This window comes from Haliotis rubra, unplaced genomic scaffold (assembly GCF_003918875.1).
Source record: "Haliotis rubra isolate DU_JTF1 unplaced genomic scaffold, ASM391887v1 Scf61, whole genome shotgun sequence".
Classification (NCBI taxonomy): Eukaryota; Metazoa; Mollusca; class Gastropoda; order Lepetellida; family Haliotidae; genus Haliotis; species Haliotis rubra.
Window position 1 is genome coordinate 465,979 of NW_025767313.1, and position 27,490 is coordinate 493,468.

The window sequence follows — 27,490 nt, forward strand, 5'->3', positions numbered from 1 at the left end:
CAGCTGACGGATGATAGAAGCCATGAAGTGATCGCCGACCCGCTAGTTGCCGACTGACGGATCGCAACACATGCGGCCCTGGTGCCCTATTGTACTTACCTGTCCACGTCGTTTATTACAGACACAACAGCATGGAATTCAGACGAAATGGTTGAAAGTGATAAAGAAAGGGGTAGTGGATGTTAACAGCCTAGCTGTGACGTTGTGTGTTTAGACAGGGGCGACTGCCTGATATAATACCCCCGCAGATTCAGTTCACGCCATCGGGCTCTCATAAACCAGCAATTACCTCTTGTGATGCGATCTCTAAACTTCTTTGCGAAGGAGCAGACTTGTGTTGCTAGACTTCCCGCCAGTCGGATGGGTCTTGTACTAGGCACTGACAGTGCTAATATTTCTCCCCTTCTCGCTGTCCCATTTGGCTGGTCGATGCTTGCCGAGGGTGCGCGCTCCCACAGTAGATCGTGACACAGGTAATAGTAGAAATCAGGCGAGCGCTCACCCTGACTCCCTCCCAACAAGCAGACGAGAATACAAGGGGAAGCAGACCCGGATAAAGCGCGCGCGGTGATTGACGTTGATGTGTTGATTGACAGGTCTGAAAAGAGAGAGTGTGAGGGACAGACAATAATTGGGCAAAAACGCAGCTAAAGAAATAATCGAGCAGGCAAATGCGAGTGGGGAATCGCTGAAGGTATACCACTGACAAGCAGCGTGTTATTCTAACTGACGGAGGTTTGCTAACCCAGCACGTGTCACTTTCGGCAGACGATGCGAAGGCACGCGAGCAAGCGAACGTGGCAGACGATATTTATGATGACGGAGAGACATTGTTTTCACGTGTGTTCAGACACTCAGATTTCCATCATGCTGTGAAAAGAAGAAACTACTACGCACATTTCCAACATTATACGATTTTTTTCCATATTTTGTCAATATGGATATTTCCAATAGGAATAAAACCACTAAATTTTGAAGATTCCAATTTCTGACTGAAGACGCCCATTCCCGCTGTGACATTTCTTATTTATCTTTTCCAGCATTACACATCCATCCAAGGAGAGTGTCTCCCTGAGATGTCGCTGCAAGAGTTTTGTTTACGATACACGAACCTTGTCTGTGAGAAGGAATGATGTGTGACAGTATTCAATGAGGCTTAAAAACTTTGAATTCATGCAAGTGAATGGATTCTAAAGGTTATCGTATGGAAACAGCTGTCGGAGTTAAGTTCCATTTTTGTCAAAGTATGACATACCTGTCGGTGTTACGAAGCACAGTGTGGATTGTATACACGGCCGTCACTGTGATAAGCCTACTTGTTAGTGTCTGTGATGGTATGCAATGCCCAACCTGTGACAAAATCCACTGTTCCCCCCGTAAAGCTTCCAGACTGAAATGTAAAGGTGGCATCACGACAGGCATCTGCAACTGTTGCCCCGCATGCGCTAAACTGGAGGGGCAAAAGTGTGGCGGAGATTATAACTACCTCGGGAAGTGCGATAAGGGATTCTATTGTAAACCCCGTAAGAAGACCATCATAGGATTCATCAGAAAGGACCCGGTAGGGACTTGTCAAAGAGGTAAATCCCACTGGCACAAAAGTGTTTTTGTTTAACATCGGGTTTTTTACATAAATTGTAAGAGACACAGCATAATTCATTTAAAAAGTGAAATTGCTATCATCTCTACGACTGACAGCTTTCCAAAACAAAAAAGTCTCTTTTTAAAACACAATGTATATTCATTCCATATTTTCAGCATAAAATGTCACTTGGTAAATCCCAGCCGCATATCAAGCAAAGGTTGTCCCGTATGTGATCTGCTTTATATGTACGACTGCGCACGTCATGCATGGTCTTACATTCCAGTGTGGGGATCGCCGTTTCTTACATTCATTTCTCAGGAAGTGTATACTGTGTTGTCGACACTTTTATACCGACATCACTCCGTCAAATGCAGATTTATTTGGATTTTATAGGTTTTTAATTGCCATACATGCTGTGTTGAATCATAGGCATTGTAAATATGCCATTGAAATGTCTCTTGAAGCGGGACGGGATTCTGTGTTTTAGCGGGTGAACATGTACGATCATTCTAAGGTTTTGGGTTATTTAATAGCTCTCCCTCCAAGGAAAAGCCCAGCTAATGATGAACTTGTCCTCCGGTCGCGACACTGGCCTCGCTACGGCAGCTGGAAGACTCCGCACACTGTCACAGTGTTTCATTCATTAGGTAAATTTAATTAACAGGACATACAGGCGGTTTAAACCTGAAATATATAATTATAAAGAACCACAATATACTACAAAGCAAATACATTGCATATTTAATATAGAATGTACGTTTATATTGGACAGATGTTATACGATCCCAAATTATTAATTCTGCGAAGCTTCCCATATCGGTTTTAAAACGTCTGTTAAATTTAATGAGTGTGTAAACTTTGTTTTGACGCAGCTTTCATTAGAATTTCACTAATATACTGCGTTAAATGTTAATGTCGGGATGTAGGTAACCGTTTAGCCGAACATGTAGTCCCCTTAATGAAGCTATGAACACTGTGATGCAAAATATATTATAGTGGGTTTAAGGGAGAGAATTACGTATGTCAGGCACCTCATGAGAAGAACACAACAGTTCGGAGTATATCAGTGCTCCTTCATCAGAAAATTCCCTTAACGCGGTATACTCCGAAACGCCGTGTTCCTCATTATCGAGGTTGACATCAATAAATTCTGTTACTAACGTGTATCACTTCTAAATGCCATTCAGAAACTTTACTCCGAATTTCTTTTTATGTACTTGAAAATTGAAACAAAAACGGCATAAGCCTTTCCATAGCCACACGGAATCTCCACAAGAAGAACAGTTAAAATTAGTCATGTCTATTATCATCACTCATTCCTGCAGCAGTTTGTAAAATGTCATCCATTACAGGGAAATGTTGTGAAAAGAAATATTAAAGACCGTGGTGAGGAATGAATAAGCATCCACATGACCCATACCATGTTTGAAATGTTGTAATGTTTTGTGAAAAAATGAAAAATGATCGACTTTAACAGATACATGCCACCAGCAGGTATGTATATTGTGATTTATTTTTGGGAAGTTGTAAAGCTAATTAAATGTTATACATTAAAGCTATCTGTACGTTTTCTTTGAGAGCTGACTAATTTCTTGATTTTCTATATAATATCGCCAACTTAAGATATTTTCAACTGAGAATCAAACACATGATAACATCAACTGAGAGGTATTATTTCTCTTGCCCTGAGTATGTTAGAAAAATCAAAATAATTATATGAAGGAGCATTAACGAATCTTCTTCAAGTCCCTCAATTTCAGATCTGAGAAGATGACAATGGGATGATAATTAAATCTACTAGATGGTTTTATTACATATATGCTCTGGGGTATGTAAGAGGTACTATTAAGTGTAAATCTGTAAGAAGTTGCCACACGACGTACTAGTTATAGTACGTATAACGCCTCTACAAGGGTAATATAACCACCATCAGTCTAGTCGCTCACTGTACGTGTAGTGTGTTACTGACTGGGGTTATGTTGGTCTAACGGCGAAGATTTGAACACGGAACACCGGCTGATTGTTAACAAAACAATTACAACTATTTATATTTGATTCCAGCTCCAAAGCCAAACCGTTTCCTGCAACCGTTTTTTATGTAAACGAAACTCAAATGATAGGGGAAATAAGTCAATCTAAAACATATGGCCCTGCGCGTCCTTCCGAAAATAAACGTGATTTTGATATCTTCGGATGTGTTGGGTATCCACTCCTCGCCTCTCTAATACTGAATAAAACCGAGCGATTTACAGCTTGCTCGATCACAGCCATTGTGAACAGGCGGTTGCAAGTATTTATAACCAATTTGCAGAGAGGGTATCCTCATCTTGAATTGTCTTTTCATTTCTGTTCAGTTCAATTGTTCACTCTCATTTGAAAACTGTTGATTGTAACATTGTGGTATCGACCGACGAGTCGGCAGGCGTGAATGACCCTTTGAGATTACTGGTACTGCTTTAGAGTTCAGGATTTAGTTTCATCTTTCTTAGCGCACAACTGATAACCGTACCAACTATACCTATAGCCAACTATTCCACACACGTATACATTTAAGGGATACAAGTTTACTGTTATGATTAACTGTAAAAGTATAGATCGGTGTACCATTGTATTGCATAGTAGTACGGTAATTTTATATGCTATATTTGGGAAATTACGCTATTTGACCCATAATTCAAGTTGACAAAGCATATCTTAACGAAAAGTCCGTATTGTTATATTCAGTACATTGCTATCATTATAGGTCATGAATAAATGTTATTGATTCATTTCATATTGGGAGTAAGGATGAAGGATGAAGGAGTAAGGATATACTCCGAAAGGTTGTGTTCCTCATAATAAAGACGTTGATATCCATAAAGAAACTCTCTTCCTCATTTCAAAGTAGGCCTACTTTTTCAATCAATAGTTTTCTCACGTTGAAACCATAAAATATGTATACACCTTGTTTTCAAGCATGATGACTGTTGCACATTTTCTTGACGTTGATAATGTCAACATGATGACTGTTGCACATTTTCTTGACGTTGATGATGTCAGCATGTAGTACGATGATTATGGTGAGATAGTTGAGTGGTATTAACATTGCGGCTTCTAATGATAAGGTATTACCTAGGAGTACTTTTATCTTTGTTACATTAGTTGCACTTTTTGAGATTCTATCATCGTTACAAAGCAAAATAAATGAGCATTTATATTCATGTAGTGTCAGTACTGTGGTTATAATACTGAGAAGTATTATAATACTATATTGATACTAAAAGCTGTTGCACACTGGATACATCGGGTTATAATAGTGTCAATATCTTGTCTCATCTCCTGCTTCGTTGAAATATAACAGTTAAATAATTTGGCATATAATTAATTAACATTTTCACATCATCGAAATCCTACTGGTGACCAACTTTCATGTGTGTATCTCGCAGTTATACTAGTTTAGTACTGCCGACTACAACTCATGCTTGTACCAGATGAAGTCATCCTTGTATGGCCATCCTTGTTTACAGCCTCATCTGAACATATACGTCACATTACGATGTCGTTATCTATACGTCGTTGTCCCGCGATAATATATTCACTAAACATGACAAATGATCTGCGACAAATGATCTGTATAGTATACGAAATCTTACCAGAAATCTAAATAATTCCATCCCTCGGTAACCCTTACACGTATGCAATAATTTCATGTTTGATATATTAAAGAAATGATTAAGTTACCCGGTCACAGTTGATGAGCCGTAACGCGCGCAACACGCTCTCCTCTCTGCCTCGTTTACTGTTATTGGTGCCAGATGGCGATATTTATATAGCAAGGAAAGAAGTATGACATAAGTAAATAAATCATAATATCTATATATGTAAATATTATAGTAGCAAATTTGCTAAATCGTTACCAAATGTCTTAGTCTCTCCTATCTTTCTTCCTTATGATGTTCAATGTTTTCAAAACAGAATGTTCTTACGTTTCTGAGAATATTTATCAGAGCTTATTCTTGGGTTATGAGCCAATTGAGAGCTCTATAGTAGATGTTAATGGACATGTAGTGGGAATATGAGGTGTTGGGAACATACGGTCCAATAGCTATAAGGAAATACGTTGTTTTTTAGCATCTAGCATATGTTCTGTCGTCCCTTTTCCATATGTCTGATATAAAACGCATGTACAGTTTGCAGAATAATTTGGCAAGCGTATTTTACAATGCATATATAAACCCGAATGATCGTATGTTTGATATAAACCGTCCGGCCCGAATAATGTGGCACGTGCATTTTACAATGCATATATAAACCTCGAATGGTCGTGTATGTCGAGTACATGTATAACACGAATGTTCTTTATAATGGATATATGACACACGAATACTGTTGGTGATATATATGAAAGAATCTATTTGTACAATGCGTGTTCTACATGGCGATGAGGATGTCGCACCCAAGGCGGTATGTCCGATCAACTTGGCATCAGGGCGAGATGAGGTTTCAAGGAAGTTATGTACAAACTGACAGTAATAATCTATCACCTTTACCTTACCTGGCATCTATTTGATGTCAACTTCAGCAGTCCTTTGATGGCCCACATCCCAGTGAGGAAGCATCACCCCCACGAGGCAGGTACATGGCCGACCCACCCGCCCTGTCAGGACATGTCGCAGATGTATCCTCACAATATGCTACTGTCTTTCTTTCCCCGACCAAGTCCACCAGTGCATGTACCTATCACATGTCAATGACAACCGGTAATATCATTGTGTAAACAGAGCATCTGTCTGTGTACGTGCAATATGGAATAGTTCTGTACACACCGTGTAATATTATTTTATACATGGAATAGTTCTGTACACACCGTGTAATATAATTTTATGCATGACAGTTCTGTACACACCGTGTAATATAATTTTATGCATGACAGTTCTGTACACACCGTGTAATATCATTTTATGCATGACAGTTCTGTACACACCGTGTAATATTATTTTATACATGACAGTTCTGTACACACCGTGTAATATCATTTTATACATGACAGTTCTGTACACACCGTGTAATATTATTTTATACATGACAGTTCTGTACACACCGTGTAACATCATTTTATACATGACAGTTCTGTACACACCGTGCATGACAGTTCTGTACACACCGTGTAACATCATTTTATACATGACAGTTCTGTACACACCGTGTAATATCATTTTATACATGACAGTTCTGTACACACCATGCAATATCATTTTATACATGACAGTTCTGTACACACCGTGTGGTATTATTTTATACATGACAGTTCTGTACACACCGTGTAATATCATTTTATACATGACAGTTCTGTACACACCGTGTAATATCATTTTATACATGACAGTTCTGTGCACACCGTGTGATATCATTTTATACATGACAGTTCTGTACACAACGTGTGGTATCATTTTATACATGGAATAGTTCTGTACACACCGTGTAATATCATTTTATACATGACAGTTCTGTAAACACCGTGTAATATCATTTTATACATGACAGTTCTGTACACACCGTGTAATATTATTTGATACATGACAGTTCTGTACACACCGTGTAATATTATTTTATACATGACAGTTCTGTACACACCGTGTAATATTATTTTATACATGAACCTGCTCTATTTGTGTACTCCATATAGTTCATATTATACAAGGAATACATCTGTACACACCGTGTAATATTATTTGATACATGACAGTTCTGTACACACCGTGTAATATTATTTTATACATGAACCTGCTCTATTTGTGTACTCCATATAGTATCATATTATACATGGAATACATCTGTACACACCGTGTAATATTATTTTATACATGACAGTTCTGTACACACCGTGTAATATCATTTTATACATGACAGTTCTGTACACACCGTGTAATATTATTTTATACATGAACCTGCTCTATTTGTGTACACCATATAGTATCATATTATACATGGAATACATCTGTACACATCGTGTAATATTATTTTATACATGACAGTTCTGTACACACCGTGTAATAGCATTTTATACATGGATCGTTCTGTACACAGCGTGTGGTATCATTTTATACATTGACCTGCTCTGTTTGTGTACATTGTGTAATGTCAGTTTATTCATGGACCATCTGTGTACACACACCCTATACTATGGTTATATAGTCCCTGTTTATACCTTGTTACGAATGAATACATTTTATACGACCATGTTAAATACTACATAGATCTGTTAAGCCTTAGTATAGCTTTTACTGTTCTTTTGACAAAAATATACGCGATGAACCTGAAAATATAGTCAGTAAATTGATAAGTGAGTCATTTATAACTACGTGAAATCGAATCAAAGGTACTTTTCTCATAGCTCAAAGCAAAAAGAGTAAAATAATAGGTCATAGACCACAAGCTCGACACACAATTCTCGGAGTTTACTGTTTCGGCAAATTACTTCACAATGTTTGGCATAGATAAACGTGTGGAGATACAGGGAAGAGCGACCTTCATTACCCCCAGGGTTTCAACCCACAACCAAAGGAAAGACGAGACAGAGGAGAACCGAGTCGAGTGTTCTCGTAAAATTTGTTTTTAAATGTCTAAATAGATGACCCCACGCTTTGAACCTCCGGTTGTTTATGTTGGTAGTTTACGTGTGCTACTATAGCCCTCGGCAGAAAGGTGCACGAAATGCTGACATGAGACAACAACAGTTTCACAATGTACATAAATACGTTGATGTGCAGCAACTAGGACTTTACGGACGGGTTCGGGATGTGTTTAATATACACTGCTTTAAATGACAAATATATAGTAGATTTGTAAGGAGCGAACACCAATCTGTCTGTAGTAAATTCCATAATACGGGAACCAGTTGCTATCGTTGATTTGTACATTTACAAGGCTGTGGTGTTGCATAATGACAATCCATCGTGCCTGTACAGCACGTGATACACGTTCACACAAACCCCAGAGTGTGCGCCTGGAGGAGAACGCACAATCACTTTAGTCCAGAGAAGCACGTGCTTAAAAGTGCCTCTAAGACAGTATCTCAGAAAACACAATGGCAAATTGTAGGTCCAGAGAAGGGCTAACGTCAGTACCACATATTTTGGCAAATGAAAAAGAGAAATTTCTCGATTGTGGGCCAAGTACCGGTAAACGGTTGGGGTATCGATGAAACTCAGGCATGGCAAACATGATGCCTATAGACAATACCGTCTCATTACATTCATTGCAAAAAGAAATATATATTCAGATATGCTCCGTTATCAATGAAGAATTCCACACTATAACAGGAAGCGAATTTCAACATCCACCGTTGAAAACAGCTCCAGTGTTACGAAAATGGATGGATATTAACCATTTTCTGCAGAAACAAGACATGACTGGCAGAAAACGTGTACCTCTGCTGTGCTGTGTATGAAGTTCTAAACCATGATTTCATTCACCTTGTGTAAAGGTAATGCAGTTAGGGACTGTTCACACATACTCTATGGCCTGGAAGGTGATGTTGATTTGGGGGATGGAGGGTGGGCATGTGTGGACAAATCAAATGTAATTTTTGCTAGTCAACCATTCCACATTATTATCAGCTTGATGAACAAAGATTTTCACATGTACATAAACTGAATGTCGTAGCGTAAGTGTGACATATTCTTATGTTGGTAATACAGCTTGCTGGCACATTAATGATATATCGCAACGCCGAACCTTTTACATCAGAGCGAAAAGGCAAATAAGTTCACTGTAATTTGTTCCATTAATTTTTCCGACACGAATTTCAGCCATAATAAAACAGTATCTCATGCAGAATCGATAAGCGTTAATTAGTATTGAGATGAAGATGATTGTCACAACGCGTGGTCACCTGATGGCAAATCTAAAGTACATGTTACACAGCGTGTTCCCGCGGTCAGCGTGCAGGTACCTGGTCTCGCGTTAACATATTTCTGAATGGAAGTTCGTTTTCCCTGTATTCGTCCGAGGGGTCGTTGGGTCCATACGTGTTGTTATAGGGTCGAATCCCATCTAGACTGTGCAGGCCTGGCGAGTAACGAGTAGATGCTATAAACTGCACATAACCACAAGCAATTGACATGTAAACAATGACGGAAAGCTGCTTAACCATGTCAAATAACCTTTCGTTTATGCTTGCTTTTCAACCCAGGGATCATTCACGTGCTCGTTTCTCCCTCTCCTTTTTATTTGTGGGAAATAAAACAGAAATTATGTTCTCCATTTCCGTTTCAAAAACTTTGAATAGGAGTGTATTTCACACACTGTGATCCAGGGGACCTGTGGATGCGTCTTTCACTCGGCGTATTAGCGGCGGAGCGTCCAATAAAGTAATTGACCCAGGCAGATTTATGCGCTTTTTACACCTGTGCTAATTTGATGTACTTGGTGCGTTCTACTTGAGCCGCAACTTCCACAGTGGCTTGGTGTTTGAGTTACTCATATTTTCACCCTCGAATCCCCCAAGCATGTTTATAAAATTGGCACTGATTAGTGTCTGGACATTTTTATACACCAAATGTTAATAAAAATGGCATAAATATTCAAATTAATAATCTGGTAAATACATTATCACTGTTTTGGAGCGATACTATCTGATTCAGACATGGGCCTTGGCATACGTTGAAAATCACTGTTTACCCTTATCGTAAACATAGGGGAGTGTGGTTATTCTTCACTGTAATGCAAGACTGAATTCCTAAATGTCTTCCATAACCAATTAATTTCCTCGTAAATAATGGAGGCTAGACATCGTAACAAATTTAGACATACACAGGCACCTAGACATACACTGTAACGACATTATAAAATGTTCCACAGACATAGAAATAAACAGACCATTTCTTATCACGAATGTTCTAACATTGTATCAAGAACGGATATAGCCCGGTTTTAAGTATCCTATTTGATTATTCCATTTAATCAGAAGTCAGGTTTATCGAGAAAATATTTTGAATAGCTGACATTGCTACGTTTTTTGTATAGATAATATTGGGATCATTATGTGTGTGTGCGCGCGTGTGTTAGTTGCAGACACTGGAACACGTCAGGCACAGTTTAGTGATCTAAACAGAAAGAAACGCAAAGGCTGTTCTCAATTAAATGTGTGCATAATTTAAATCTACACGGGTGAAACCTAGTATTGTGATGGTCACATGTAGACATAATGACAAATACTGACTGTCCTGTTGCAAGAGACGTACAATATTGAACAAACATTAAGGATAACAACTTCTTGTATTTCGTGAGTGCTATCCACGAGTTGGGTGTGGAGTGCTCAGATTGATACCTGACCACCGTGTGTTGTTATCACTGCTCTACACTTGGTGCTATGTCATGTTCTGTTTTGAAATAGAAACGTAATGAATATATACAATGTATGTTCTTGGACCTTGGACTTAAAATGGTAATGAATGGAAACTTGATCTCGTCACTATATGACTGGAATAATGCCGATGTGACGTAAAGCCCAACTCAACGCAACTCAACTCTACACCACCTAGGCTCAGACTGAATACGTCTAGGGATTCTGTACTGTGGCATCCATCTCCATTCATCCTGCGACATGTTGGCCAGTAACGTCGATGGCGTGATGACGCTAACGCTCACGTCTAACGGGCTCATCCCACAGATGCTCTGTCGGGTTCAGATCCAGATATCTGGAAGGCCATGGAAGACATTGACGTTTGAATTATGACAGAAGTAAACAGTGACACGAGTTTGTTGTAGAGTGTTTTCATGTTGAAACAACGCCCTCTGTCGGTTGATAAGCGAAAGAAGGTGACGTTGAAGACTTTGCTTGAAGTACCGTTATACTGCCAGATTCCCCTGATCCACTACCATGTCAGATATCCGTGTGCAGGATATGGCTTCCCACAAAACAGAACTTTCGCCACCGAATCTTGGACCTGCAGTCCGGTGCAATTCAGACGTCTGTAGACGCTCTAGTCTCACCTGGGCGCTGGAGAAACAATCGTGATTCATCACTAAACCAGATACGCCGCCTGTAGAGTATTGCATCATCGATTACGTTGTCAGCGATGCAAATGTCTCAAAATGGGACAAATGTCAGTCTTCTGGGTCTAATTCCCACCTCAGACGATACCTGATTGTTTGTCCGATAACCTCCTCAAACGATGATCATGCCCTGCAGTGTCGGTGCCAGTAGTACGTGGATGACGTGAATGAAAGACCCGGATGTAGCGATCTTGTGCAGTTGACGTGACTCTTGCTCTACCACGTGTCGGACGAACTGAAGGCGGGTGTACCGATCCCATAAACAAGATATGGTGCTCCGGTGTACGTTTAAATGACGTGTGCATGTAACTGTAGATTGGGATTCTCCAGATTCTCCTACAGCGATGTTATGATCGTTTCAGCTCAGGCATTTGCGAAAAGTCGACAAACGTGTGACAAGTATAGAGTCTATACTGACGAGATAGTGTTATCTGGCCACTCCCCATGTAGTAGAGAGTCTATCCTGACAGCAAATTGTCTAGTCGACCTCAGTGAGGTAGAGAATCTATTATACGAATCCTTTCATGTCGTGTTATTTGTTATATGAATAGACCAGTGTAGCATTCTGAATCCGTTTCTGAGGTTTCGTATATCTGTCTATAATAAATCTGGCCACACAAATCAAGTGTCACGTTGATGTCGGTGTACCGTTACTCCCTGAAGATGTACAGATATTTGTGTTAATCTTGCTAACGGTTTTGTCTCTTTGTCATGTACTCAAGTTAACTCAATCAGTTGAGACTTCCATCGTGACACTTGGGAGCTCAATGTGAACTTTGAAAGGGATACAAGTTTTTGTGTTCAGTAACGGTAATACAATTTCAAATTTCAATGTTTCTTGAAGAGGTAAAGATTACTGTCTCAGGAGTAACATTTAGCAATAAGCCAATGGCGATATCTATAATTTTATTTTATTTTTATGTTATGTTTTGCTGCTGTTTCTATCACGTGCTGTTCGTCACCATCATGTGCAATGTCCTGTTATTCTCTGTCACTGTTCTTTGTCACTTGCTGTACCTCTGGTTGGTGCTGTTCTTCTTTATCATGTGCTCGTGTCGATGTCCTGTACCTCCCTGTCGTGTACTGTTGTTATTCTCTATCATGTGTTCTTGTTTATTGTAGGTCCTCAAGCTGACGCAGGGTTTTCCGGTTTCTGCCGACCCAAATGTTCTCCGCAGTACTGTAGGCGGAACCCCAAAGCCGTGTGTTCTGCCAGGTGAGTACATACTCTCGACGAGGTCACCTTACAACGAAATGGTGCAATGAAATATTTTCCTGATTATTTCTTCATTGAATGGCATTTTAGAAATTAGGCGTACAAATTGAACATACGTTATGGATAACAACTTCTTTTATTTCGTTAGAGCGACGTTCCGATACAAAAGAACTTCTTATCCATAAAGTTTGTTCCATATTGTTTATTTCATTATTGAAAGACAATAGAGTAAGCTTTCAGCATGATACTGTCAAATACGAGCGTTCTTCGCCTTTACAGCAAGGAGCTGTGGACAGCAAAGGAACTTGCATTGACTGTTGTAGTGTAAGAGAATCACAGATGAATACTTGCTTAAGATCAAGCTTACCCTGTATAACAGACGAACTCCAAAACTATAAACAAAAACAAAAAAGCTACATGTAGATAGAAAATGGGTCCCATTGAGATGAGAGACTGATAACATGGAAATCTAGACTTGCTTCGTTTAGGGCTGTCCCGTTACAGTTATGGCTGAGCGAAATGGAATGCAACACTGCTGAGGCACATACTGACGCTCAGGTCTCGGAAATTATATGAACATAAATACCACCCTTCATTTAGAAAACTAGGTTCAGGGACTGAGACAGACTAGGTTCAGAGACTGAGACAGACTAGGTTCAGAGACTGAGACAGACTAGGTTGAGGGACTGAGACAGACTAGGTTTACGGACTGAGACAGACTAGGTTGAGGGACTGAGACAGACAAGGTTTAGGGACTGAGACAGACTAGGTTCAGAGACTGAGACAGACAAGTTTAGGGTCTAAGACAGACTATGTTTAGGGACTGAGACAGACTAGGTTGAGGGACTGAGACAGACAAGGTTCAGAGACTGAGACAGACAAGTTTAGGAACTAAGACAGACTAGGTTTAGGGACTGAGACAGATTAGGTTCAGGGACTGAGACAGACAAGGTTCAGGGACTGAGACAGACTAGGTTCAGAGGCTGTGAGACACACAACCTGTACAACTGTGTGCAGATTCACAATGCCTACCTTCATTGACACGTCCCGGCATCAACACAACATCCTCCATATGGACTTTCTCCCCGGCACTGACGTCAGTGTACGACGTAATATTGTACATACTCTGGCAACTGTTCGGAGCAGTTGTTTCATCAAAGAGAATGGCCTCAAGTGTTACATGGTCACTTCCTGAATTTCCTCGCTGTTGAGTGCACTAAGGTTAACCAAGGTCATGGCCATGGGAGATGATAGCTAAATTGAAGGTCAAGAAAGGGTTCATGTGATTGTTTTCGTGATGTGTCTTTTTCTCGTGTTTGGTCAAATGTTGTAATGCCGATTTCACACAGCGTTGTGGGTCACTTACGTTTGTTTCAAGACACGAAAAGCATTGTATAAAGTTAGTACATATTATCCAAGAGGGAATGTTCTTGTATTGTACACTGTACACTACCTCGCAAGGATGAGAAAGACACATTAACTCGGTGCGCCTGGTGGCTGCAATAGTTGTATGATTCCCCAGGGAGTTGAGATTGATAATACGATGTCCCGTTTGAGTTTGACATCCAAGGATCGAGGGAAAATCGAAGCGCCTTTGAGCAGCTGAGGCTGTGACGTCAGACATAGTTTTCGTAGTGTACACATAGAGATATATATCCCCAGGTAAAAGTGTATGTGACATACCCGTATAGATATATCGCCCGATATAAAGGTGTATGTGACGTAACCGTATAGATATATCGCCCAATATAAAGGTGTATATCACGTACACGCGTACGTATAGATATATCGCCCAGTATAAAGGTGTATGTGGCGTACACGTATAGATATATCGCCCAATATAAAGGTGTATATGACGTACACGTATTGATATATCGCCCAATATAAAGGTGTAAGTGACGTACACGTATAGGTATATCGCCCAAAATAAGGTGTATGTGATTTACACGTATAGATATATCGCCCAATATAAAGGTGTATGTGATGTGTAAAAGCAAGTCACTCTCGTTCGTCGTTATGGGAGATGGATAAACGTTTATATTTCATGTCGTAAATGAAAAAAACATGCTCCGGACTTAGTTGTGGTTGCGCTGGCATGGAATATATTTAACGATGCCATGTAATAACCCTAAGTGATATAAAGAATATGAAAGTGTTCTCATCAGTGTTTTCACATAAGGACGGCAAAATGGTTTGCATTACGAACAAATCAACTCCATGAAATGTAAATCAGTTTAGCTTTGACCACAGAGGGTTCGTGTTTCACGGCGTGCGTCTGATCATCCCCATTGTTTATTCTCTTTTACATAGCTATAATATTTGACATTTGAAAACACGTCCCGGCATCTCCACATCAGGTAGGGCGTTGGGCAGAGATATTAAAACCAATGTATGGAAGCATGACCCGGGCATCCGTGAATGCGACTTCTCAAAGAGCTAATCTTAACCTATCCTTTAACCAGCTATTTCACAGATGATACATGTATCCCACTATTTGATGTGAAGTTGTTCCATATTCTTCCGGAATGCCGGTAAACCCCAAAGCATCTTTTCCTGACCTGCAACGCGTCGGTAAATACGAGCGACAATTGTTTCTGAATGTTACCAAGGTGTTGTTTTCTCCGCTGGTTAATCTGGTATGCTCATCATTGTTTTAGTGGCCAAAGAATCCCTGCTCACCTGGGCCAGGTAAAGACACTACACGGCTAATGTGTGTATCGGGAGGGCTCCAGGTGGTTTTACCTCTGTGTGAGGTGTAACGGGTTTTCTGTAGGTAATGTTTGTTTATGCTAGCCGCCCCCGCGGTTGAATCACCTGGCGGCGTTGATTGAACACACCTGTCTGGCGGCTGGTGACGTCACATACAGGTTGCAACGTCACATGGAATCCGAGGGTGCATGCACAGGCTGCTTGGCACGGACGTCCTCAGCAGGTGGGATGCAACCGCAGTCATAAACGTCAGTGTCAGATTGAGATAAACTACATCGTCCTCATGGTCAGACTATTTAGACAGTATGAAGCTGGACTAAGCGTCTAACATCCGTTAAAACTATTGCGGAAATAAATACCATATGTTGATGGTTTTGACCTCAACACGTACCTGCACACAATGTACTTGTTAAATTGTACAAAGAATGAAGTTGTGAACACAAACGTGCATGGCTGTGAGGTTTTTAGTTGAATCATATAGGAGTAAGCACATATCGTTTTACGCTGCATTTGCATATGTTTTACCTCATTGTGGGCCTCACAATCTGGACTAGGTATATCTTGGATGACCTGTCTTGGGGATACGACCATCCAAGTCATACTATGGAACCTTCCGACAATGCCAAGTCGTAGTCTATTGCTTGGCCAACTGGAGAAAAAAAAGATATTTTTTGTTATCTGTTTGTTCTGTCTGAGAACAGTTTGTGGTAGTGTTTAGGGCGAAAAGGCTAGTTAGATACGGAACTAGCATAGGATGTTTATACCACAGTGACTCATCGTCGTGTAAAAACTCCCACATCCTTCTGTATCTGTCAAAGTGGACAGACGGATATATAGCATGGAGCCCTTCCCCCGTGTCGGTCCCCGTCAGCCGGAGAAACCAACGCCAGCTAATTAGACAGGGTCAGCGTAATCTATACCATACCCTCATCCAACACTCGTGGCTTACAGTTACAGTGAGATCATGTAAGACCCATTTATCCTCCCGGAAGTGACTCCAGTTTCACCTTTCACATCCAGCGCAACCAGTAACATGTTATGTGTAGATATTAGTTGGCAAAGTAAACGAATAGAGCACCCAGACATATTCAGAGCGTTACTTAGAACTAACGTACACCTCGGTTTTAAAGCTGCACACCTGGTTTCTGTACACGAGCTGGTTACCACCTAGAGTTTCAAGTCACCATGTGTGAAGAGAAGGGTCTTGTCTTCATATTTTAACCAAGATTCTACCGTCCTCATGTCCCCAGCGGAACAACATATGCTTTATAAAGTCGTGTCATAGGTTCATGATGATGTCGGAAGCAGAAAGTCATTTCACATGTTACTTGTAGAAAATCTTGTCTTAACATGCTCCTTCCTGAAAATCTTGTCTTTACATGCTCCTACCTGAAAATCTTGTCTTCGCATGTTCCAAGCAGAAAGCGAGTATAGTCTTCACATGTTTCCAGTAACCGATCGTGTTTTCACGTGGTTCCGACCGGCAAGTTGTCTCTTTAAGTTTGATGCGGTCAGTTGTGTCTTCACGTGGTTGACAGCATGTAGCCAAGTTACGTTAACTACCAACCCCGTCCACCTGTGAACAACGGTGATGACACCAGGCCTAAGCATGCCCTACCTTACAGGTAGCACTCGCCATTCACACAATTGCCTTGCGACGGCGGCCAGTAAACAAACCGTGCAATCAAGTGATCGATGATCTTGAAACTTGTTCACTTTGAATTATGACTAATTTTGTTTTACAGTTGTAATGTCGCAGACCAAACATTTCTCTTTTAGCGAAGTCAAGATGTATACGTGCTCTTGATCTTATGGTAAAACTGGGGGACCTCTGTCAATCATTGAAACATCGACGTATAGATGTGTTTCGGAACGCCCTAGTATTTCTATACATGAAACTTGCATCAGATAAAATCTTAGTGCCTTTAGATATGACTGAATTACGTCGGTTTGGATGGTGTGCCTTTAAGAACAGTGTTGTGTGGAGATCTTGTTCCTCAATGACAACATAATCCTAGGTGCCAGCAATGGAATGCTAAACTCCTCGGCAGGGTGTAATTAGCGTGTTCTTTCTGCCGAGGAGATGTTGCTCATACGTCTCAATGTATTCTCCACGCAAGGACGCATGTGCGTTTTTTTACGCACATGTTAATGTCCTAGATGCAGGAATTACCCCGTGTTCGTAGATGTCGACTCCACGAAACAACAGTTGTCCATCGATCAATCAGACAGTCTGTCCCTGATGGCAAATATTCAGACGCTCTTGGACCTTACATTCTGATCCCAAACCCCATAGCATTTCATTTTCTTTTCGGTTCGGTTCGGTTCACCTGTATTACCTTAAAGGTTATCATTAAGTGTGAATACATATCTGCGCAGATGTTTCTTTCAGTAAAGGGCATTATCCTCCTGTTCTCCAAATCAGATTCCACTGACATTTTGTGCGTGATTTCGACAACGGGTGGAATTGAATTTGTGTCCGATAGAATACCAAGTGGTCGGGTTCATGCTTTGGTCACTATCATTCCTAAAGCTAGGGCCTATTGAAATCCAAATACCGTGTATAAAACTAAGACATTGTTTCTTTCTAAATAATAATATGTCTGAAACTAAGATGTTGTTTTTGTGTAATTAAAAGATTGCTTGAAACTATGACTTTGTTTCTGTGAAATTAATACCATGTCTGAAACTAAGACATTGTTTCTGTGAAATTAATGCCATATTTCAAACTAAGACATTGTTTCTGTGTAATTAATACCATGTCTGAAACTAAGACATTGTGTCTATGTAATTAATACCATGTCTGAAACTAAGACATTGTTTCTGTGTAATTAATACCATGTCTGAAACTAAGATACTATTTCTGTGTAATTACTACCGTATCTGAAACTAAGACACTGTTTCTATGAAATTGATACCATGTATTAAACTAGGACATTATTTCTTTCTAAATAATAAAATGTCTGAAACTAAGATGTTGTGTTTGTGTAATTAATAGATTGCTAAAACAATGTCTTAGTTTCGAATATGGCATTAATTTTACAGAAACAATGTCTTAGTTTCAGACATGGTATTAATTACACAAAAACAATGTCTTAGTTTCAGACATGGTATTAATTACACAAAAACAAAGTCTTAGTTTTTGACATGGTATTAATTCCACAGAAACAATGTCTTAGTTTGATACATGGTATTAATTACACAGAAACTATGTTTTAGTTTCAGACATGGTATTAATTTCACAGAAACAATGTCTCAGTTTCAGACATGGTAGTAATTACACAGATACAATGTTTTAGTTAAAGACATAATATTGATTAATACGGAACAATGTCTTTGTTTCAGGCATGGTGGTTTATCAAACACATTTGGATTTCAATAGGCCCTAGCTTTAGGAATGAAAGTGACCAAAGCATGAAATGTCTTAGTTTCAGACATGGTATTAAATACACAGAAACAAAGACTTAGTTTCAAGCAATCTTTTAATTACACAAAACCTACATCTTAGTTTCAGACATAATATTATTTAGAAAGAAACAATGTCTTAGTTTTATACACGGAATTAATTACACAGAAACAAAGTCTTAGTTTCAAATATGGAGTTAATTACACGGAAACAATGTCTGAGTTTGATACATGGTATTATTTACACAAAAACAACATCTTAGTTTCAGACATATTATTATTTAGAAAGAAACAATGTCTTAGCTTTATACACGGTATTAATTACACAGAAACAATATCTTAGTTTTATACACGGTATTAAATACCACGTATAAAACTAAGACATAGTTTATTTGCAATTAATACCATGTCAGAAACTAAGACATAGTTTCTGTGTAATTAATACCATGCATAATACTAAGACATTGTTTATGTGTATTTAATACCGTGTTTAAAACTAAGACATTGTTTATGTGTATTTAATACCGTGTTTAAAACTAAAACATTGTTTCTGTGTAATTAATACCATGTATAAAACTAAGACATAGCTTCTGTGAAACATCTACCATGTCTGAAACTAAGACATAGTTTCTGTGTAATTAATACCATGTATCAAACTAAGACATTGTTTTTGTGCATTTAATACCGTGTATAAAACTAAGACATTGTTTCTGTGTAATCACTACCATGTCTGAAACTAAAACATTGTTTCTGTGAAATTAATACCATGTTGAAACTAAGATATTGTTTCTGTGTAGTTAATACCGTATATAAAACTAAGACATTGTGTCTGTGAAATTAATACCATGTATAAAACTAAGATATTGTTTCTTTCTAAATAATAATATGTCTGAAACTAAGATGTTGTTTTTGTGTAATTAAAAGATTGCCTGAAACTATGACTTTGTTTCTGTGTAATTAATACCATGTCTGAAACTAAGACATTGTTTCTGTGAAATTAATGCAATATTTCAAACTAAGACATTGTTTCTGTGTAATTAATACCATGTCTGAAACTAAGACATTGTTTCTTTGAAATTAATGCCATATTTCAAACTAAGACATTGTTCCTGTGTAATTAATACCATGTCTGAAACTAAGACATTGTTTCTGTGTAATTAATACCATGTCTGAAACTAAGACATTGTTTTTGTGTAATTAATACCATGTCTGAAACTAAGACATTGTTTCTGTGTAATTAATACCATGTCTGAAACTAAGACATAGTTTCTGTGTAATTAATACCATGTCTGAAACTAAGACATTGTTTCTGTGAAATTAATGCAATATTTCAAACTAAGAAATTGTTTCTGTGTAATTAATATCATGTCTGAAACTAAGACATTGTTTCTGTGTAATTAATACCATGTCTGATACTAAGACATTGTTTTTGTGTAATTAATACCATGTCTGAAACTAAGACATTGTTTCTGTGTAATTTATACCATGTCTGAAACTATGACATTGTTTCTGTGTAATTAATACCATGTCTGAAACTAAAACATTGTTTCTGCGAAATTAATGCCATATTTGAAGCAAGACTTTGTTTCTGTGTAATTAATACCATGTCTGAAACTAAAACATTGTTTCTGCGAAATTAATACCATGTCTGAAACTAAGACATAGTTTCTGTGTAATTAATGCCATATTTCAAACTAAGACATTGTTTCTGTGTAATTTATACCATGTCTGAAACTAAGACATAGTTTCTTTGTAATTAATGCCATATTTCAAACTAAGACATTGTTTCTGTGTAATTAATACCATGTCTGAAACTAAGACATTGTTTCTGTGTAATTAATGCCATATTTCAAACTAAGACATTGTTTCTGTGTAATTAATACCATGTCTGAAACTAAGACATTGTTTTTGTGTAATCAATACCATGTCTGAAACTAAGACATAGTTTCTGTGTAATTGATACCAAGTATAAAACTAAGACATTGTTTCTTTGTAATTAATAAGAGACCATGGTATTAATTACAGACATAGTTTCTGTGTAATTTATATTATGCACTAAACTATTTCCGTGTAATTAGCACCGCGAATACGTTACAAAATCTGAACTAGCAAAGTGTTTTAGAGACCTATCTCACTCCTGTTAGGAATTCCGAGTCACTAAAAGCCTAGCTCCCATCTAACCGTCCCTAAAAAGGCATTTGGGTCCCTACGAGGTGGTGTTCAGGCAACTACTTCTCTATATTACCAACGTCTTACCTATATCCTATCGGTGTTTTTTCATGTAAACTGGCTCCTGTAAGCTTTCTTAGATGTGACTAATAATGTTGCTATGCTTAACGAACACCTGGTGTCATCACTGATTTCCCGTGACCATTCATAAACTTGTCAACGCAATTTTGCAATTTACGCCCAATGGAATCTAGTTTGTCTGATTGTAGAGACTGCTTGTTTTCTGGCGCCAACGTTTTATACGTAATGTATACTACCGATCAAACGTTTAGACTCACTAGTGTAAATGTAGCCACTTACTTTAGTCAACTGTTCTAAACTAGATTTTGCAAAATATTCCATACTGTTTAAAGGTACTGTTTACACGTGAACTGATGTATTGTAAAACAAATTCGTAACGTTGAAATGATTATTGTCATGTGTTCAATAAATGATGTAAATCAGTGAAAATTGGCGAATTCTTAACAAAACTTTTCACCAAACGCAGCTGTTCACATGCGCGTTTGTATTTGCTGGTGCTTTTCAGCAATTTGTTGCATGATCCTCGTGCAAGTCATCTGCATAATGTTTCCAGTTGGTTCCCCTAAGTTAGTGGAGAAATTAATCTTCGATGTAACCATAGATATATACATAACATATAGTGAGTGCATTAAGCCTAAACTTTTGATGGGTAGTATATAAACATGTTACATTTACAACAGGATATGTACCCGAAGCTGTGTTCCATACTTTTCAATTAGGCTTCTCTAGAAACCAAAGTTAAAAGATTGGTCCTATTCATGTCAAATTCATTAAAATCAATTTTCAAAATATGTTATTTTTAAATTCAGATAGCAATGGAATACAAGAAATCTAACATAGAAATCCCTTTATATATTCGACAGTATAAGGAATATATATTTTCATCCATATGTCACTGTATGTTGCAGCGATGCAGCGGAGGTCCGGCGTGACTGCCACGGCGACTGCCAACACACGTCCTGCAACGCCTGCACCTTCCAACGGGAACCGGAATGTCCAGTTTGTCGGAAAGATGACTTCAGATGTCTTAAAAAGTTTGGCAAATGTATAAAGAAGCAAACCTGCTCAAGGAAACGATATCCCTGCAAGTGGAGGAAATTGAAGGTAACATATTATTAATTTTAACACATGCTGAAAAATACGCTTTGATTACACAGGAAAAAGAATTACATCAATAAAATGAAAGCATGTTCCTAGAGTCATTGAGTAGAAAACCGCCTCAAAGAAGGCGTTTAATTAAATGTTTACAAAAACATATCCTCCTAGCTGTTTGACGACAAACTATTTTCTGTAATCCGTGGCATTGCTGTCGTCAAACATGAAAGTGAGTTGTTCTACAATAAGTCGAACCTGTCCCCGACCCTTGCCACCCCCGCTACAAAAAGTCGGTCCACTGTGATTGCAAGAAGCACAATCAACACCGAGGCATACATGGATGAGGTATTCGGTGTGTGCTAAGTGATGGAGCTGTAGCCCCGTCTCACTCGATATACTCTACTCACTCTCTTGTGTTTACCTGAACGTGAGAGGGGAGGAGAAAACAGCAGTCACTCGTTCTCAGGGTACACCCCGAAATTCTCGATTCCGATAAAGCAATGATGTCTAATTGGCAGGCCAAATACAAAAGCCCTAACCAGAAACGCCAGTGAAGATTCCAGACATTGCTGGAATGCGCCGCGTCTCGCAGTGTCAACAGTTGAGTAATAAGGCTCGTCGTGTTCTCACGATGAGCAGTTTGGTCGAGAGAACAGGTTGTCGTCTGCCTGCCCTGGCGATGTCGTCTGCTGCCCCCGACAATGTCGTTTGGCCCTCGGACAACGTGGGGTTGACCACGACAACAAACAGGGGGAGCGGCTTTCATTCAAGCCGTTGTTGACGGACACGGAGTTGATTTCGCTTCGAAATGTGTTTAACATGTTGACATGGATTTTGTACCTGTTTTGCCAACTAAACTCAAAAAGACCTAGGCTCGTAATGTTAGCCATGACTAGTGTATACACGTGTTAGGACATTGTTCCACGAGATGATACATCATCATTGGTCTGTTTATAATGTTGAGTGGTGAGAGGAAAAGTATATATGTTGTACCGAACAGGTTCGAACGTGAACCAGACAAGTAGTTAATGGTAAAAGCATCCCCTGCAAATACTAATGCAGAGTTTCCCAACAATTTCCTGAAATTAGCCGACGCTAAGTGAAGTTGATGATGCAACCATTAATCACTATATGACATAGAATGTAACGAGATACGTCCCTGCCGTACCACCCCGGCCCTACTGCTATCATCTGGTCCCTCGAACACAGCAGCAGACCAGATTACCACAGCTGACCTTTAATGATCAGCCCAGTCAAAACCCAGGTGGGGAGCCATTCCTCTTCATCCTATGATACTATTCAAACTTCATTATGCAAGTTTGCCTTGTCATCGTAATTTCTATATTCAGTATGTTCAGTGTTCAAAGTTTCAGTATAGTAGATTTGAGTTCCAATGTGCATTATAGCGATTACTATTTTAGAAAAATAATCTGTCCTCATATGAAAATTGTTCTGAGATTTGAATAAAAGAGTTCTTTTCTTTCCTCTTGACAACTTCAGATTATGTATGTTGTCGGGTATAATCAACATTAGCGACGTGGTCGTATTACAGATTAAGTCTCATGAGTTCCGTAATGTCTGTTTATATCCCTGGAGAGTAACTTCTCCAGAATACGGCCGGGGCTGTATCCGGTGTCGAATTAGTCACTTGTTCCCCCTGCCTCTCGTAAACGACTAAATTGGGATCGGATGTCCAAGTAACAGCGGGTATGCTGCTCATTTAACAGTATTGATGTGCCTGGTCCACACACACACTCGTCGGGTTTCACCATGTAGATTATAATCTGTTTTTAAAAGTGGTTGAATTCCTGAAGCTGCTATGGAGAGTGCATAGTTTGGAGGTTTGGTGTTTTCAGTGCTTGAAGTGTTATTGAAAGAAAGTTATAGAGTTCTTGTAAACTATTTCGATTCTAGATATGAAACTAAGTGTAGTAAATAGTGGAACTAAGGTTTACTCACAATCAATAATTTCCATCTGAATTCTCCTGTCTGTGCAGAGCCTTGCTACAAAGGCTGTTTGGTTGGGTGTGCGGATTGTTCAGAAGGGAACATTGTCCTTCGGCCGAAAGATGCAAGTCAAGTAAACAGTAACTCTGCAAATACATAGTTACATATTGGTTCACAGTTAATCAACGATTTAAGGGAATCTTTAGATTTTTCATTTATTGATTTAATACACACTAACAATTTAGCAGAAGGGTGAGCAGAAAAGATTTGTATCGAATCAACCATGTAACATTATGTTTATAATATATTAACATGTCATACAGAGCAGGACAATGTACACATAACTAAATCATACAAATCTCAGTAGCATTTGTCCTGGGCAATGTTGTGGAAATCGCAGTTAGTTAATAGCTATACACACCAACGGAACGCACTGATTATATATTAGAAAAGCATGGTGAAAAGAAAGAATTATTCTAAATGTTTGATTGTTATCAAAATATTTTGCGAAATGATTTCTTATACAATAGACAAAAGATTTATACGTCAACCAAGTTTTATTATTTTATGTCATTTCAAAAGCTAATTTGTTCACTTACATTAGTTACTTTATGATCTGTTTGACTTTTGTTATCTCAGTCTTTTTGTTCGTAAATACACCAGTAAAATATTATTTTGATGACATATACTAAGTAGAAAGCGACAGGTTCAGGCAGAAAACAACTGTGGATATGGTGAGACGTTATGTACATGACTGCAGCGTACCTGGCAATCAATCAACATGTTTCAATTTAGTTTGGCAGGGTGTATATAATAGGACACGATACATGTCCTCGTTGTAGTCAGACAGGATTGTAAACATTTCTGCAGAAAATGGAAACATGGCCTTTTCTTTGGCAAGAAGAAGCTAGTCAAGTGGTCGCGCCTACCCATGTGCTTAGACAACACCATCCTCCTCAACATTGAGCAAATACTGCTTGCGGTGCAAGCCGTTGATGTTATAAACACATCTGGGAAACACAGAGTTTAATTACGTTGTCATGTCATCGTTCCCTTGTTTTACATATGACAAATGAATTATTTTAGCGTTTTAAAATGTGATTTTATACTCAGTGCCCATATTAATATTCAAACTTGTGACTGTTAAACCCCGTTAATAAGGACGCTGGTGTCCACGCTGAAGGCGTCCGGATTAGCAATGTTTCTGGATTAAGGAGTAATGTCAGTTAGTATGCGTTCCCGGCAATCTAGTGGTCTGTTAGGTGGGGTTTTCGGTTTATCGTACGGATATGTACTGCGTACTATTTGTGTGAAGGTAAGCATATATCAGTTTAAAACGGGTTCCAAATGTTCCATTTACTTTATTCCTGTAACAGTGTATCGTGTACACAAGTACATTATATATTGTTTTAATTCGTAGCGTTAGCATAACGGTACACACACCTGTCTGTCTCACAGTTCCTGAACCGCAGTATATTCCCTCCTGCCTACACATATCTGCAATGTTAAAGTCCTAAGTGAAGCAAGTCTAGATTTCCTCAGGTTCAGGTTCTGAATCTCTGGTCTCCCTGGGGATCCTTTTCAGTTTAAATGGAATTGTTTGTTTCTATCAAAATGTTATATTCAGAGACTAAGCGTTAGTCTGAGCAAACACCTACACATTAATGCCATATGTGTATGAAACCGTTGACATTGAATTGTATGTTATTTTGCGCAGATTTCAGCTCATCAAATCTGGGCTGTGTGAAACAGTGGTTGATACCATGAGCAACGATTTACACATTCGAGTATGATCGCACATAATCAGGGCACACGTTTTATATACCCGGGCCCCATACGACAAAACGTCATGTGCAAACATATTCTGCTCAGGAATCCGCACTTGTTAGGCAACATGTATTGTGCTAATAGACTGGAAGTCATGTGTCTTGGGCCTGATCCATGGCACCGTTCTTAATAACGTGTGTAGGCCTGCCTATCGTCGTCAGGTAAATGATGGGCGTTGTAACTGTATAATAAACCATTACATTGTTTAAAACTACATAAAGCCTGTGAGAGATTAGTTTACATTCTCGGCAAAGTTACGGCACGTAAATGATGGCTTTTGATAAATTTCGTTATGATCAAAGGCTGGTGGCAAATCTGCCCCTCCTCACTTGCCTTCCTGTAACTTCATCATAGACAAGGTATGTATGTGTACTGTGTACTGTCAGGGAAAAACAGGTAATTCAGACTAAGAATGTTCTCGTTTTTGCCGATGCTGCTATTTCAGAATTTAGCTACAATAGTAGCGGGGTATAGGCACTGCAATTTGGTCAGCCTTTCTGAGATTTATAATGTACTCTACTCATGTCATGCGCATTTGTATCTTTTTTATATTTGTTTTGATTTTTACTTGTCGTTTAACGCTGCACTCAGCAATTTTCCAGCTACGTTATGGCGGTCTGTAAATAGTTGAGTCTGGGCCACACGACCCAGTGACTGACATCATGAGCATCCGTCCATGCAACTAGGATCCGATGACATGCATCAACCTAGTCAGCGAACCTGAACCCGTCATTCGCATCTTGTCACAAACGTGGCTTCTAACGAGGATGTTGGCGGGAAGACGGCAGTCAACACCAAGGAACCAGAACCATCATATTAATGTTTAATAAACTTAACGTACAAATATACATTGAAACAAGTATGGGAATTTGGTTAAAATGTTTTGTTGTTTTTCAGACTCCCGAGAAGGGCAAGTTCGTGTGTCAAGTACCCCAATGTCCAGACGCTGCTTGAAGAGGTGTGGGAACTGCGTGTAAATCTCTAATCTCGCTTGGTGCTAATCATATGAAGTTATTGGGCTCGCCGCCCACCAAATAACAACGCATTTAGCTTGGCTCAAATCGTTGGCCATGGCTACAAACCTCAGTTCACGTTGTCTCTTTCATGCTTAGCTATTGTCTTATTTGTCGAATTTTATGCAGTGGAGATCATTGCTCTTATGAATACCCGTAAACAACTTTGCTGGGACAAGCCATTAATACAGATTTCACGATCACCTGTCAGGTGGACTTGCTTGAGGAGGGAGTGATTGTCACATCTCAGGAACACCTGTCAGATGGACTTGCTTGAGGAGGAAGTGATTGTCACAGCTCAGGAACACCTGTCAGGTGGACTTGCTTGAGGAGGAAGTGATTGTCATATCTCAGGAACACTTGTCAGACGGGACTTGCTTGAGGAGGAAGTGATTGTCACATCTC

The 27,490-nt window shown here is 39.1% G+C and overlaps 1 protein-coding gene across 1 annotated transcript; it reads left to right on the plus strand.

Annotated features, from left to right (window-relative positions):
• The first annotated feature begins 368 nt into the window (after nucleotides 1-368).
• On the plus strand, nucleotides 369-27,437 carry LOC124255840 (cysteine-rich motor neuron 1 protein-like). The gene is made up of 4 exons (XM_046689786.1): nucleotides 369-1,580; nucleotides 12,746-12,839; nucleotides 22,112-22,307; nucleotides 26,970-27,437. The coding sequence occupies exons 1-4, from the start codon at nucleotides 1,184-1,186 to the stop codon at nucleotides 27,024-27,026; spliced, it is 744 nt and encodes a 247-aa protein (XP_046545742.1). The 5' UTR covers nucleotides 369-1,183; the 3' UTR covers nucleotides 27,027-27,437.
• Nucleotides 27,438-27,490: the final 53 nt, after the last annotated feature.